At 52.3% G+C, this 14,810-nt stretch overlaps 7 protein-coding genes across 7 annotated transcripts; 6 read left to right on the forward strand and 1 right to left on the reverse strand.

Annotated features, from left to right (window-relative positions):
- Positions 1–91: 91 nt before the first annotated feature.
- Positions 92–3,736, forward strand: ACRALDRAFT_1094088 (uncharacterized protein). Its single transcript, XM_071019702.1, has 9 exons — positions 92–468; positions 699–838; positions 919–1,475; positions 1,536–1,703; positions 1,771–2,147; positions 2,216–2,501; positions 2,609–2,812; positions 2,870–2,945; positions 3,042–3,736. Exons 1-9 carry the CDS (start codon positions 464–466, stop codon positions 3,104–3,106), a joined length of 1,878 nt encoding a protein of 625 aa, XP_070874646.1. The 5' UTR covers positions 92–463; the 3' UTR covers positions 3,107–3,736.
- Positions 3,727–5,783, forward strand: ACRALDRAFT_211179 (uncharacterized protein; the record flags this gene model as incomplete). The annotated part of the gene is made up of 14 exons (XM_071023543.1): positions 3,727–3,736; positions 3,803–3,839; positions 3,883–3,898; positions 3,945–3,996; positions 4,131–4,166; positions 4,208–4,284; positions 4,416–4,435; positions 4,491–4,613; positions 4,693–4,770; positions 4,841–4,876; positions 4,955–5,095; positions 5,131–5,262; positions 5,289–5,726; positions 5,756–5,783. The coding sequence occupies 14 exons, from the start codon at positions 3,727–3,729 to the stop codon at positions 5,781–5,783; spliced, it is 1,224 nt and encodes a 407-aa protein (XP_070874647.1).
- On the forward strand, positions 5,727–8,531 carry ACRALDRAFT_1082215 (uncharacterized protein). Its single transcript, XM_071019279.1, has 4 exons — positions 5,727–5,933; positions 6,044–6,187; positions 6,371–7,124; positions 7,245–8,531. Exons 1-4 carry the CDS (start codon positions 5,869–5,871, stop codon positions 8,139–8,141), a joined length of 1,860 nt encoding a protein of 619 aa, XP_070874648.1. The 5' UTR covers positions 5,727–5,868; the 3' UTR covers positions 8,142–8,531.
- Positions 8,446–9,105, forward strand: ACRALDRAFT_211177 (uncharacterized protein; the record flags this gene model as incomplete). The annotated part of the gene is made up of 6 exons (XM_071023542.1): positions 8,446–8,548; positions 8,614–8,633; positions 8,675–8,811; positions 8,842–8,926; positions 9,001–9,039; positions 9,085–9,105. The coding sequence occupies 6 exons, from the start codon at positions 8,446–8,448 to the stop codon at positions 9,103–9,105; spliced, it is 405 nt and encodes a 134-aa protein (XP_070874649.1).
- Positions 9,106–9,233: 128 nt separating this feature from the next.
- ACRALDRAFT_211176 (uncharacterized protein) lies at positions 9,234–11,127 on the forward strand (the record flags this gene model as incomplete). Its single annotated transcript, XM_071023540.1, has 10 exons — positions 9,234–9,248; positions 9,377–9,449; positions 10,225–10,267; positions 10,296–10,323; positions 10,359–10,397; positions 10,441–10,521; positions 10,561–10,645; positions 10,700–10,932; positions 10,968–11,003; positions 11,074–11,127. 10 exons carry the CDS (start codon positions 9,234–9,236, stop codon positions 11,125–11,127), a joined length of 687 nt encoding a protein of 228 aa, XP_070874650.1.
- Positions 11,128–11,175: 48 nt separating this feature from the next.
- On the reverse strand, positions 11,176–11,838 carry ACRALDRAFT_211175 (uncharacterized protein; the record flags this gene model as incomplete). The annotated part of the gene is made up of 1 exon (XM_071023535.1): positions 11,176–11,838. One exon carries the CDS (start codon positions 11,836–11,838, stop codon positions 11,176–11,178), a length of 663 nt encoding a protein of 220 aa, XP_070874651.1.
- A 465-nt stretch (positions 11,839–12,303) lies between these two features.
- On the forward strand, positions 12,304–13,800 carry ACRALDRAFT_1071137 (uncharacterized protein; the record flags this gene model as incomplete). Its single annotated transcript, XM_071017832.1, has 2 exons — positions 12,304–13,561; positions 13,640–13,800. The coding sequence occupies 2 exons, from the start codon at positions 12,304–12,306 to the stop codon at positions 13,798–13,800; spliced, it is 1,419 nt and encodes a 472-aa protein (XP_070874652.1).
- Between the last annotated feature and the right edge of the window lie 1,010 nt (positions 13,801–14,810).

The following is a 14,810-nucleotide window of genomic DNA, read 5'->3' on the forward strand; positions in this document are numbered from 1 at the left end:
TTCAACACCAGATCATAGCCTTCCCGCCAACCCAACCCCAGAACGGCCCGACTTTCTCCCTCGACTCTCTCCCGACGTACAAACGCACATTCGTCCCATACTTGTCGTGTATGCGACTTTCATCTTGAGTATTAAACTGAGCCGCAGGAACTCCAGACCGGTCGCAGCAACCGACCCTCACGAGTCGACCGTCTGCTCTGCCAACTACTACTATTTGAACACTTCAACGTAATCAGAACGAACCACTCCTTCCATTCACCGTCTTGTTCAATCGCTCGCCTTCCCCGAAAACGTCCCTGGATCCGAGTATCACATCTGGGGTTTAAAGCTGCGACCTCCCACCCATTACACGTCGCCCACATTACTGCCGACTGCCTGTCTACGTCTAGCTGTGTGACCTTTCAGGAACCCTTGCAAAGTGCGGGCGGCTTCAATTGGAGAATCTCCGATCTAGCCACCCATCATGTTGTATGTCTGTGCTCCACGTGCCTCTTGAAATGGTAGAGACTATGGATTTATGTCTCTTTGCGCTTATGCGCCGCGCTGCAGTCGTACTGCGATCTGCCGCATCTCCGTCTGCTCCAAAGTCGCCGTTCCAGTCAACGTCCCTGTTTCCCTTCCCTCGGGTCGATGGCGATTCACAGGACGTGTCTGGATGAATGAGTGGATCGAGACTGATCATTAACCTCATGGAACAGTGTCCTTCCCCCTCCACCGAGGTACCCCCAAGCCGGGCAATATGTCGGTATTGGTGGCCCCGGTGGCATTTCCACGATCGAGACCAACAACATTCTCACAACACCCGTGGGCTCTGACTATCAATTTCTCGTTGGCGAGGGTGAGTTTATCCTGCGCCATCTTCTCTTGACCGCGAGAAGGGGAAGCAAGCTAATCTTGTTATGTGACCGCTTTCGCTAGGCACCTACGTCCTGAAAGAAGACCTGCACCTCGCGACTCCGCCGCCTCACCCCTCCGAAGCCCCAGTTATAAACCCGAACCCACTCGCGACAGATCCTGCGCCTGCGTCTGCCGGGACGAAACTTTCCCTCGTCAGCCTTGAGATGCGACCGTCCCCGGCCGCCTTCTACAAAGGCCCCTCTTCCGTCACACTAGCCGGTGCGTCGTCGAGTATCCAAGAACATCCGAGCGAGCACTATTCTACCGAGGCCGGGCTGAGCAGTGACGGCGGCCGCGGTTCTGTCAGCGATAAACCTCCGACATCAACGACTCTGGTATCCCGGGCACCGGCCTTTGGCGATGGAAATGCGGCGCTAACGACTATCAACCCCAAGGACGCTGGGAAGAAGAAGAAACCCAAGAACAACATGGCTAAGAGCAGTTCCTCGTTCATTTCTAGAGTCATTCTCAGCGACAACTTTACAAAAAAACAGCAGGACCGGCCGGTAGACGGACTATATTGCTTCGCAAACATCAACCGTGCTTTCCAGTGGCTAGATCTGTCGTCACCGTCCAAGGTCGCGACCTACCGCTCCGACGTTTCCCTGCAGGATGCGGATCGCTGACGCAAAACACAGGCCGACTTCTTGACAAAAATTCTCTTCACGAAAGCCCACTGCCTTTGCCACGATGTCAACCCGGTGACGAAGAGCACTTCGCACATTGACGTGATAATGGGATTCTCCACAGGAGAGGTCATCTGGTGGGAACCCGTCTCCCAAAGATACACGCGCTTGAATAAGAACGTGAGTCTGAAGGCGGTGAGAGGGGCGCTTGCATTTCCACGAGCATACGCTGATCGACCATTCATAGGGCGTTATCAACGGCACTCCGGTTTCCGAGATTCGGTGGATCCCCGGTTCCGAGAATTTGTTTCTCGCAGCCCATATGGACGGCTCCCTGGTGGTGTACGACAAGGAGAAGGAAGACGCTCCGTTTACACCGGAAGAAACTGCCACCGGAGGGCCCAATGCAGACGACAACGTCAGCGGAGCCGGGAAAGCAACGCGCTCGTCGCGGTTCCAGGTCCAGAAGTCTGTACACTCCAAGAACCAAAAGGTCAACCCCGTTGCCTGCTGGAAGCTTTCGCACCAGCGGATCAACGCATTCGCTTTCAGCCACGATAGTCGCCACTTGGCCGTCGTGTCGGAGGATGGGACCCTACGCATCATCGACTACCTCAAGGAAGAGTATATCCGCCCTGGAACCTATCCGTGTCGTATCCATACTCTCTGCCCCCTATTAACTCGAGTCACAGATTGCTTGACCTCTTCCACTCGTATTACGGCGGTCTCACTTGCGTCTGCTGGTCTCCAGACGGGAAGTACGTTTTGACGGGAGGCCAAGACGATCTCATTTCGATATGGTCTGTTATGGACTCCACTATCGTGGCGAGGTGCCAGGGGCACCAGTCTTGGGTGACGTCCGTCGCCTTTGATCCTTGGCGATGCGACGACAGGAACTACCGCTTCGGAAGTGTAGGGGAGGACTGCCGATTGTGTCTGTGGGATTTCAGTGTGGGCATGCTTCATCGCCCCAAGGCGGTATGCTCTCTCCCTCCCGCTCAAGACTCCTCTTTGCTGCCCCCCACCGCCTGTTTGAGGACGCATTACACGGACATGTAGCTGACCGTGCTCCCACTTTTTCACAGACCTCTATCAGGCAAAGGGGCTCCATGTCGTCCCGCCGTCCCGGGTCTCTAGCGCTTCAGCGTCTAGAGACGACTACTACGTCAGCAAGTGGCCGCCTGAGGTCGAACTCGGCCCTGTCGACGGCCGAAATGGATGAGGACCACGATGGCATCGAGCATCCTGTGGAGCCGCGGTCGCGCATCGCCATGCTTCCCCCTGTCATGGTGTGTTTTGATTCTGCTCATTGGCATGTCGTGTGCTGACATGTTTCCGGCAACCAGTCCAAGGTTATACATCCCAGTCCTGCCTGCTGGCTTGACTTCACGGAAGACTCTATCATGACAAGTTGTCAATCAGGTACGATTTCCAAATTACCACATTTGTCGGGCAACGAACAGATGTGCATCGATGGCTGGTTTTTCAGATAGCAAATTCAGCTAACGCACAGACAAGGGCATATTCGTACGTGGAGCCGGCCAACCGAACCAGCAGTACCCACGGGCCAGACGGCACTATAGGCCCATATCTATCCGGTCCCGCAGACTAATGTTTATGTCTATTCGGCTCGTCTCCCCGATGGAGGCAGAGTAAGCGTGTGTATACTTGCAATCAGAGGTCCCCTTGCACCGCTCTGTTGCGCAGGCGGTGCAAATTTGTCTAATGATGTGAAATTTAAAACTGCCCTAAGAAGGCTTGGCATTGATTGGGTCGGTCGTTTTGCAGCCGCGAATGAGTCTGCAGGTTCGCAGTTACATTGCATGACATGCAAGAAGCAGCTGCCGATAGGTCATGGTTCGAGCGATCATGCCACCCAAGATGATCTGAAGGACGATTGGCAGCACCAGGGAGAGGTTCTTTCAACTCGCAGAAGTCTGACGCCGTTCAACGAGTTGCCGAAACTCGATATGTTTATCGGATTGCATTGTCGTCGTCGTCGTCACGGCAGGATCAGGGATGGATAGGCTGGCTAGGTAGCGGCAACACTGGGTCCTCGGACACCTACTAGGACTACACCAGGTGTTTTTCTACGCGTACATATTCGTACAGCGTAGCTATCTATACTGTACGTATACCGTGGGTTGCATCGTTGGTGTTCCTTTTGTTGACTCCTCGGGAACTATCCACGGCCTAGGCCACGATGTGGGTAGGTTGACGAAACAGGAACCCACCTCGGGCGGGCGGGCGGCTAACTATTATGTTTTGACAAAGCCGAGGCCAGGAGGTGTGCATATTGACACTGGATCCACCGCGGTGAAGCTTCGGTCTTTGGATCCTAGCAAGCAAACAATTAAAGAGGCAGCTCTTCTATGGTTGGCTCGTAATATTGTACGTAGTATTCATCAGTTGTGTACTCAGTACGTGTGCTTCGTAACTTATGAGCGAGTCGGTCTGCAAATTTATATGACTGGTCCGTGGTCCCATAACGCCGAGACGGGCGGGGATGATATCAGCAAAGCACGCCATCGGAGCCCGCGATTGAAAGAAAAAGAAAAAGCAAAACAGAAAATAATACCCATCGAAAAGAGTCAACGTTGAAACCAGCCCCGACTGCGAACTTGTTATTAGGTACACTGCTTCGTGCAACTATTCGTACACTATACTACATACACTTGCAAAAGCAATAACGTCAAAATGCGGTTACCAACGCCCTGGGGTCTACGTACAGGGCAGTAGGTCAGCTAAGACACGGCAGATGGTGGGAATAGGAACCCGCTACGGAGATGGAATAAGGACGGCGATAACCTAATTCCATACAACGTACGTATAATTCATGCGGAAGGGTAGGTTTCCTTTGGCTGGGCCGCTTAGTCCGTCGCATCGTGATAGCTTGCCGGTGCGGTCGACAGGTTCGTACGAGTCCGGGTTATTGCCACATGGGGATCATGATTGGACACCATGGAGATTCAGGGTATCTTGGCAGGATGGCTTGCAGAGCCTGGAACGTTGTCCATACCATACCATGGACTCATGTGTTTGCCTACTCGGTATGGATATGAGAGAAAAGCCTGCTCAGCGAAAGATTCCGTAGTACGGAATCTCCTTACAGCAGGTTAAATAGGTACCTATTTTGTACGAAGTACCTTACTTTGTCACCGGTTAATAGGTGCGTGGGGGTCACCGCGGAATTGAGAATAAATGGTGCTCGGAGGCTTGGTCATCTCGAAGGTACCATACAACGTACGTATGTACAACGTATCACTGTCAGGATCGTATCTACTTTGAAAACACGAACCACATGCCTGGAAGGGCAGGCTCTCTAGGGATCCAAAAGCGCCAGTTACGGGCGAGTAAATGAATTTCTGGAACGTACAATAAGTCCGATTGACTAGTCTGTATGTATGTATGTACATATGTAACTGCCGAAGAATATCCCAGGGTCAGATCATTAACCATTTGTCTACCTTGCCGTACCTATCAAAAGCAAGGTACCTTGGTAGCAGGTGTCATACTTCGTACTCGTATGTCGGTGTAAAGCCCGCGTCACCTTATCAATACTTCGTACCTACGTGCTTCGTTGCCCCCGCCGTGTCCGGTCGGTGAGGCCCAGGCTAGAAACCATATTCTTCCGTACCATCGTCGACGTTTTATCCCGTTCAGTTCAACTCACTACAAACACGCCCCTCGTCCCCCTCAGAACACCCGAGGTGTTCCCGGCCTTCACATCCAAACACCTGTGACTGACTGACCACGACCCACAAGCAGCAACGATCGACGGTACGTCTGCCCCGCTATCCAGCTCACGTCACAAACTCTCAAATCCCATGCTATGCTTGCTTCTTGTTTTGAGAGACGAGACCTTGTGTCCATCAGTTTCCACATGTCACAGGTCAATCATAGCGGGGGTCCGACCCTTGCCCTTGCCGATAGTCCTGAACAGGACCCCCCTTCCAGACATCGTCATTGCTTGCGACACCATTGGGGCAAGGCTTTGCCGATACCGTTCCCACGCTCGTGTCGGGATGATCCTTCTTCTTCTTCAATTCTATCGTCCATTGCTGCCCCACCTACCCACATCCCTGTGACTACAACGTACACCTCAACTCCGTACCTATCGGCTCGAAGTATAATTATTCAGCAATGGCTCAGGACCACTCTTTTCACCTCCTCCCGCCCAAGGAAACGTCGTACTGCGCCGCTGTCTTTGGAGATGGATGAATAAAAACAAGTGAGCCCACCACCACCCTGCTTCCATGACTGATTCTGGGCCTTCTTTCCCACCCCATGTCGCTCGACTGCGAGATTCCTCCAGTTTTCAACCAACTTCGCATTACACCCGACAATGCGTTCATTCAAACCTTTTGCCCATGTCGCTGGTAGGAGTTCCGCATCGCTTTTCGAGATCCGGTAAGTTGCGATCGCCCTTCTCGACTGTGTGACGAAAGTCGCTACTATTTCACTGCCGATGCGACGACTGGTTTCCCCCACCGGGCACACCCTGCTAACGCCGACGCCAGGTTGGACAAGGACTTTATAGTCTTCCGTGGCTCGGAAGCCGAGTCTGCTGGTCAGACTCTCAAGGGCTCCGTAGTCCTCTGCTTGTCTTCCCCTCTCAAAGTCGAGGCCGTCCATCTTCGACTTACCGGCAAACTACGCTTTTCGTAAGACATTCCCACGTTCCCCGTCATCCCATTTCGGCTCCTACTGGGCATCGTCCCTGGGGGGGTTGCCTTTATTGCTGAACAGTCGCAATCGGCGGCGCGGCGACATCTCGGAGTTGGGACTGCATGCGCTCACACACGCATACTATTTACCTAGGACTAAAGCTAATGATGGCCGTTTAGCTGGGACTTATCCAAAGCAGTTACGTCAAGTATCTCCAGTCATAAAGTCGACAGGCATATAGAACTCCTCAAACACAGATGGCAGCCCTTCGTCAAGGGCCACAGCGGCGAGAAGGTGGTGCTGGAACCGGGAAACTACGAATGGCCCTTCAAGCTGGACTTGCCAGGCGACATGCCCGAAAGCGTCGAAGGTATCCCAGAGGCTAGCATCAAGTACCGATTGAAAGCGACCATCGTCCGTGGCAAGCTCTCTCCCGACATGCACGCCCATAAACCATTGCGCATCATACGGACGCCCGAGCCCGGTGCTCTCGAGTTTCTACATGCCATGAGCGTTGAGAATATCTGGCCGAATAAGATCGACTACTCCATTATCGTGTCCCAAAAGGCCGTCATCTTCGGAGCCTCGATCCCGTTGGAATTGCGCTTCACACCCCTGCTGAAGGGTCTTGAATTGGGTGACATTTCCGTCAAGCTGATGGAGGTCCGCGAGTGCACGACTCCGGGGAGCCCTTCGAGGGAGCACAAGGTGGAGCGACAAGTATCTAGTTGGACCTTGAACTTGACAAGGGAGGAGAATTGGTGCGACATGATCGGCGACACTGGTCAGGAAGGCTGGACCGCGTCCAGGAAGCTCGAGTTGCCGCGACGACTCCGGCAATGCGTTCAAGACGTCAACCATCACGGGATCAAGATTCGACACAAGCTTAAGTTGGTTGTGGCGCTTCACAATCCAGACGGACATATATCCGAGGTGAGTTTTGGAAAAGGGAGAACCCGACGTGGTGACGATACCCAGAGTCCCCGTCTTGTTTCCCAGGACGATAATATACAGAAAATCATCAATGGTGCTAACCAATGTCTGCTTCTTTAGCTGCGGGCAACACTGCCGGTCTCCATCTTCATCTCGCCCAATATGCCGCCCGACGAACACGGAGTCCTCGTAGGCCAACCCGGCGGGTCGGCCCCACCAGAAGCCGACACGAGCACCCTCGCGCCTCCAGGCTACGGCGAGCACGTTCTCGATCAGCTGTTCGAGAATGTCGACCAAAGCGGCTTCCACACCCCTGCCATCCACTCCGGCATCAGCAGTCCCTTGTATTCGCACTCCCGCGCCGGATCCAGCGAAAACCTGGCTGCTCTCAACGGCATGACGACTCTCAATGGCGTTCCCCCGGCGGCGCTCACTTCTCGACTCCAAAACGTTTCCCTTGACCCCGCCAACCGCACCATCTCGGTGACTTCCCTCGCCGATCTCGTGTCAGGGTCGAACCCTGGCACGGGCCACGCTTCGCAGACGGCGTCGGCGGCGCTCACCCGGCAAAATAGCGCGGAAGACGATGGCGGCCACCGAAGCGGTATCGCCCATCTCGACCCCCGTTCCGGCCGCGCCTCACCCGAGCACATCGAGTTTATGGATGTGGCCATGTTGAGCAAGGTCCCCAGCTACTCGACCGCGCTACGAACGCCGGCACGAGCACAGGCGGCGGCCGGCGTGGGCGAGGTTCTTCCGGACTATTCGGCGGCCATGAGTTCGCGCTCCAGCGGGCCTTCGACGCCGGTGCTCCAGGGAGTTTCGAATGGGGCTGGTGGCCCTGCGGGATCCTCGTCTCGGGATAACGCCACCGCCCCACCATCAGGGTCCACGACGCCGCCGCCGCCGCACCGCTCAACGCACGAGTCAGCCGGCCTCCATGACGTTTTACAGCAAGTACATGGTGCTGAAGAACGGAGGCTAGATCTTATTCGGGGACGCGACAGGGTGTTCTGACAGATGTCGGGATGTGTACATCATCGACCGTCTGAGCCAAAGTCTTTGGCAGGATCTCTCTCCTCTTTTCTCTTCCATCGACACCCTCATCGGTAACAAAAAAAAAGTGAATTACATGGCATAGCATGGACTCTGGCGTTTGGGTAGGGTATATGGTTTACTATTGGGCGGGTATGGTATGGGCACATTCAGGCGGTCGTTTGATATTATTCCCCAGTCACCCTGGAGGTCCTTTGGCGATATTTGGAACGAATGATAGACTTGGCCGTAAGGCGATCTTTGATGTATATCTTTTTCCGCTCTCATGATACCGATGGCTGATGAGCCACTCCATATAAATTCAGGAATACAATTCCATAGTGACGACATTATGCTCGTGGCAGCTTCAAGACACTGTACAACACCTCGTGCCACGGAAGTGTTGGCTGAACAGCCTATAGTGTTGTCGTGTAAACGTTGGCGCACGACGCAGATGGACCGAACCTCGGGGCAGTCAGAGTGTTATAGTAGAGACAACCGATGGCCCCTGTGAGGAAATCTGTGGTTCCTTGGCCCCCGATATATCGCACAGAATCCAGTTCTACAAAGAGCGAGAAGCGACGCGGGAGGTGTTCACTCGGCCGACACCCGAGTCCATCGCCTTTGACTCGTCCCGAGTGATTACTGATCAGTTGACGAGGCACATAACGTCATGTAATAGGGGGTTCACTATCGATTGCAACCCCTTCGCAACGGTCAAAGCGGACGGCCAAAGTAGTGTCATGCGACTGACTACTTCGTACGAAGTACGGTAGTAGTGCCGTAGCGTGCAGTACATACGCGATGGAACCGCGGTTTATTGCTAGACTACCAAACCCAGAGCGAAAGAGACAAAGAACAGATATGTTATTGGTATTATGTCCCCTGGACGCTATCGCTAATAAATATCAAAGACAAACCCTAGCTTCCCATAGACGAGGTGTAGAGTTAAAGAGACAAAGAACAGATATGTTATTGGTATTATGTCCCCTGGACGCTATCGCTAATAAATATCAAAGACAAACCCTAGCTTCCCATAGACGAGGTGTAGATTTAAAGAGACAAAGAACAGATATGTCATTGGGTATTGTGTCCCCTGGACGCCATCGCTAATAAATATCAAAGACAAACCCTAACTTCCTATAGACAAGGTAAAGATTTAGAGGCGCGTTATTCTGACTGTACTATTTGGTTATTCCGACTGTAGTTCTGATCAGGACGACGACGACAACGACAATAACGACGACGACGACGACGACGACAAATTCCTTCGGAATGTCCGCAGTTATAGTGGAGTGTATCTTTATTATCTTAGCGTGTATGGTTGAGTTCATCTTGGATAATTCTGTATTTATTTCCGATATTATTCAGAGGACGTCGCCCTTGAATGTAGTTATTTCGGCCCTTAATTATTTAATCGCCGTGCCGATATTAATTTTCGTATAGTCGGTAGCTTGCTTCTCTGCTATCAGGTCTTTTATATACCCTATTTCTCTAGCTAGCCGGTCTAGTTTATATTGTTGGACTAGATCGCTGGCTGCCTTATTGCCTGCTTTCTCCCTGGCACGAGATTAGGAGTTGATTTGTCGGGGAATAATTGGACGCCGATTAATAATAGTCTGTTGGTTAAAGACGCTCTGCCTGGGAATTAATTCCGTGGTCGCGTGTTGCGAAAAGTAGTAGTAGTAGTAGTAGTAGTAGTAGTAGTAGTAGTAGTAGTAGTAGTAGTAGTAGTAGTAGTAGTAGTAGTAGTAGTAGTAGTAGTAGTAGTAGTAGTAGTAGTAGTAGTAGTAGTAGTAGTAGTAGTAGTAGTAGTAGTAGTAGTAGTAGTAGTAGTAGTAGTAGTAGTAGTAGTAGTAGTAGTAGTAGTAGTAGTAGTAGTAGTAGTAGTAGTAGTAGTAGTAGTAGTAGTAGTAGTAGTAGTAGTAGTAGTAGTAGTAGTAGTAGTAGTGGTGGTGGTGGTGGTGGTGGTGGTCTTTTTCGTCGTGGTATCTCTATCTAGAGCAAAGGACGCCTAAAACGGCAGTCCTCCTTTGCATTACAAGTAAATACAGTGTTTGTACAGTGTCTCGCACCCTGGTAGTATGCGGGTCGCATAGTACTTTTCCGTGAAGAAACAATATGAACGCAGCAAAGTGAAGACGCAAGGAAAGTGGAGGGGAGAGTGAGAGCATTATATACTGCTGTAATCGCCTGTAGCGGGAGAGGAAGGGTTCGGGATTTCGGTTGAGTGATGGGGTGCGCAGAACCGCGGGGCCTTAAACACCCTCCGGTTATGCAGGTGGTGCTGCTCTGCATTGCCGGCTTTGAGGCGTTGGGGAAAAACTTTAGGACCAAAGGCGAGCATCTTAATTCTGAATCTGTTGATCGAAGGGCAGGGTAACCTTGCCAAGGGAACTAGAAAAAAAGTGCTTTCTGCTTTTCCCTCATTCTGAAAGAGGCCATCATGGGACGCGGGTTTGGCAGAGTGACCCCATTCGGCAATAGTAAACTCAGGCCTCAGGCTTACTTCAACACTTTCCACGGTCTCGAGCTGTAAGCCCGGCTTCACTCTGCTGCGTTTGGCTTTGCTTCCGACGAAACTTTGTCTGAACTGAACCCCGTTGCGCCCATGGTTGCCACTGTTTGCTCTGCCACTGTTTGTTCTGCCACTGTTTGTTCTGCCACTGTTTGTTCTGCCACTGTTTGTTCTGCCACTGTTTGTTCTGCCACTGTTTGTTCTGCCACTGTTTGTTCTGCCACTGTTTGTTCTGCCACTGTTTGCTCTGCCAATGTTCGCCCCTAAGCCCCTGGATGCCCAAGTCTTAGCCCCACCGGCCGCTTAGTGCATATGTAATTGATACGGTCAGAGCCCGTCTAACAGCCCTTACCTTAACTCTATTCCAACCACGGCTCCATGGTAACCCACCCTCAGCCTAGCCACGGTCTTCAATATCAGTTTACCTATAGTCTTGAAGAGCATCAATGATCAGATGCTCTTCTCACCAGCCGAGCACCTATAGAATTATAGATGCGTTCAGCAGAATCCAATGTTTGCTGCCACGGCTGCTGCCACTCCAGTTACCGCCCAAAGGCCCCTCGTCGCGTCTCGACCAACCACTCCACTGTCGGGATCAGGGGTGGGTGTCGTTGTCGCACTCTGACTCATTCCCGAACTACCAGGCATAGGTGTGCTGGACGCTGTGGAAAGTGTCGAGAGACTGAGCTCACTTCCCGTCGTCGCAACGGCGTCGGCATAGCATGCCCCAAAAATAAGAGTGAGGTTCAACCATGTGGCACCACCCGGAAGATCGAACATGGCGTTGTACCAGTTGTCGGGACATTGCGAGGCCAATTTAACGGCTGAAGAGCTGTGCTCCTCCCACCAAGAGGAAGCCGCGCTGCCGTAGGATAGGTAGTCTACGAGTGCGCCAGGTGCTGCTGCAGTCGTGATCTGGCACCAGTATTCCTTGCTGGGAAAGCAGCCGAGAATGGCCGCACGGCCGGTGATGGTGCATTGCTCCCGATATTCGTCTCCATATTCCAACATGGCCTCCTCTAGGTCGGCCGGGGGAAGGGGCACGTCGAAAAATTGAGTGAGGTTGGATGCAGGACAAATCCATGGGTCGGGTTGTTCAAGTTCAGGGGCTTCCGTGGGGAGCAGGATCTCATGGACTGTCGAGCCCCAGTCCACGGCCATGGCGACCAATGGCCAGAAGGTGAAAAGCAAAACAATGCTGGGCAAGTTTTTCATTATCGCGGTCACTCTCAAATGTTGCGGGATAGTGTCAAGCAGTCAAAGTGGTTAAGAGTATGTATAAAAAAAAAAAGAGAGAAAAAAAGACGAAAATCCACGCCAGGGGTTCTCGTGTCGAAGTTATCGCAATCATACAGTGACGGGACAAAACTGTCGAGTCGATGTACTTATAATACCACGTTATAAGTGTGCGTAAGTAGGTATATCGGCTGGACACTTGTGTCAAGTTACTGTACCTGTGGCCTAATTTGCCGTGCTCCGTCGAAGCAATCCAGGGAGTTATTATAATATCCACATCTTCCCTCAACAACCAACTCCGCCAAGTCACGCAAATCATTCATGCAAAATTGCTAATTCTTCTTCGGCGGTTAAACCCTTCAACATATCAACTTTCTCAAGCCACCAACCATGGACGCAGTGACAGATAGTCTCGAACCCTACCAAAAAAAGCAACTTCATGAAGTGGCTGATGGCATGGTTAAGATATACCGCACGCTCGCACGCATGCAGTACCTCCTCGAGTCGTGCATTCAGGAGGGCCCGCACGACATGACTCCTTTCCTGCCCGTTTGCGAGCGCCTTGGCATAGATGCCTCTATTATCTACCTCTTTAGCATCCTGCCCTACGTCGATGAATCATATTCCGGGGCAGGTCTGGATTTCTTCCAAGGTGGCAGATTCGTCAATTTTCTTGATGAAGGTGTTATTGAGGACGGCCGCGACCCAATGTTCGCTGAGGAGGAAGAGGAGCTTATGCGTCCTTGGATGACCCCTCTGTCCTTCGTCGGTAATCATTGTACTGCTATCCTCTACGATGCTCGGGAGCATGCTATCGGCTTGTATGGTCAACTCGACACTGGGAGCTGCGACGAAAACATCCACATAGAGAAATGGTACAGACCCCTCACCGAGGCCATCACCCAGGAAGAAGACGCCGAGCCGCGGCCGTGGGAGCTTCTTCGGGAAGACGAAGATGGCGAAGACGATGCTCCTACGGATATCAATAACTGGGACGAAATGGAGAGCCGACACGCTCCTTATGTCCTGTGCGACATAGCCGTATGGTACGAGAGTCTCGCCGAACTTCCCGGCGGCGGCGAGAAGTCGGACGCAGAGGAGTGGCATCCTGAGATTATCAGACGCCTCTACCGCAACCACAGTTGGCCAGGTCCTGGTTTTGACGGGGATGCCTTTCTCGTGGATCAGGCCCGCACATGCGCCGCCATGTCTGCAGATGAAGGGCTGTGGCGCTTGCTCGACCACTTGCGTCATCTTAGGAGGCATCCACCGAACGTGAGTATTCCCGACATGTGGGCCGACAGGGTTAGACTTGTCAGCGCACAAAACCCCGAGGAGGAGTGGCTCGTCCGTTGGTGGTTGTGGCACGCGGAATTCCGGATGTCCAAACATCAGGAGAAACTACGCGAAGCCGAGGATCTGGTTGAACGGCTGTGCCCCATCGGACAGTGCCAGAAACCGGACGAGCTACTCCTCCGGGAGCTAGAGAAGCTACAAGATCGCAGGGACTCCTATCGCCAGGCCGCTTCGGGACTCAGACAAGAGGTCGAAGGGGTCGGCGGTCCCGGTAACGCCACCGAGACTCTCCGACTCCGCTGGGAATATACGGAGAAGCGTTTGGCGACCTATGAGCGGGCGTGCAACGCTTGTGAGAGCGAGATGCGTGGCAGCAGCCATGGTGTCGACAAATTAGGTCTGGACATTACCTATGCAATGAACATTATAGACTCCAGCCGCGATCCGCTCAGGAATTGCGAGGTTGAAGCTGAAGCAATCCGAGGCTGGCTGGCCCAGGTTCCTGAGGGCATCCAAGAGGCCAAAAAAAGAGCCGAAGAAGAACTCCAGAGGCGGGAGATGGATATTGAGAGTCTAAAGAAAAGGCTATAGGGCTCTTTCCTATGGGGCTGGTGTCGTGGAACTAAGCGGTTGAAGAGGGTGACTTGGATGCTTGCTGCTAAGCCACTTGGACAACGACAGAACCTTGTTTTATCCGCTACTCATACCATCTTATAGATTGGGACGGATTTCTGGGTCTCTTTCGAGGGCTCCGAGATGCCATTGAAGTGGACGAGGAATTGGAATAGGGAGAGTAGAAGATTGTTGTATTGGAACGCTACGAGGACGACTCTGGGCTGCGACTGTTACTGGCCAGGCATTAAGTCAAGCACAGGTAATATATGTGCTGCGCGGAGTCCCTAGGTCTTTTGAAGTTGAACTTCGCATACTAGGTACTGTACCTTACAAGTACCTCCGAGCTATCGAATTGATCCAACTTGATAAAAGACGTTGGAGAAAGAGTTAGAGAGGTTGCGACAATAGTTCCGAAGGGTCTACTTCGTACGTTGTATACATATATGTCTGAACTACAGTCGGAATAACCAAGTGGAATAACGGGCCTCATAATATATTAGCATATCCGTTACACACACTTCGGGATCTATACAACCAGTCCCAATCACCATCTGTTTAATATTTGCTACAGCGGGGGTTTAGTAAGTCTCGGGCAGCGATACACAAACTCTGTGGAATTTGGAGCGACAGTATGGAAAGTTTAAAAAGAAACCATCAAAATAGTGGCACCCATAATAAGGGTCCTAGTGACGACGATTGGAAACCTATGATTGGAGATGCGAACCCCGGCGGCGCACGGGCCAAGTCAACGTGGCGCACCAGGACGCGATACAGTGGGGGTACTTGAACAACTGCGAAGCTGAAGACGAACCACAAAGTACAAAGTACAGCTGGACAGTGCAGTACATGCGCATAGTACAACGTACCTAGCTGGGTCAGCTACACTACTTGCGGTGAGGTGGAGCTACCGGAATGAAATCCGCAGGGGTCATGAATGCCCGAAGAGCTGAGAATAATCTCCTCGGGGGTGTATGGTCAACCGTCGA

This window comes from Sodiomyces alcalophilus (assembly GCF_042370955.1).
Source record: "Sodiomyces alcalophilus JCM 7366 unplaced genomic scaffold ACRALscaffold_4, whole genome shotgun sequence".
Taxonomy (NCBI): Eukaryota; Fungi; Ascomycota; class Sordariomycetes; order Glomerellales; family Plectosphaerellaceae; genus Sodiomyces; species Sodiomyces alcalophilus.

Coding starts and splice junctions, on each gene's coding strand:
- ACRALDRAFT_1094088 (XM_071019702.1), top strand. Junction 2,502..2,608: donor TGCTTCATCGCCCCAAGGCG/GTATGCTCTCTC, acceptor ACTTTTTCACAG/ACCTCTATCAGGCAAAGGGG. Junction 2,946..3,041: donor CATGACAAGTTGTCAATCAG/GTACGATTTCCA, acceptor CGCACAGACAAG/GGCATATTCGTACGTGGAGC.
- ACRALDRAFT_1082215 (XM_071019279.1), top strand. CDS start 5,869: ATGCGTTCATTCAAACCTTTTGCCCATGTCGCTGGTAGGAGTTCCGCA. Junction 5,934..6,043: donor GCATCGCTTTTCGAGATCCG/GTAAGTTGCGAT, acceptor CGCCGACGCCAG/GTTGGACAAGGACTTTATAG. Junction 6,188..6,370: donor ACCGGCAAACTACGCTTTTC/GTAAGACATTCC, acceptor ATGGCCGTTTAG/CTGGGACTTATCCAAAGCAG.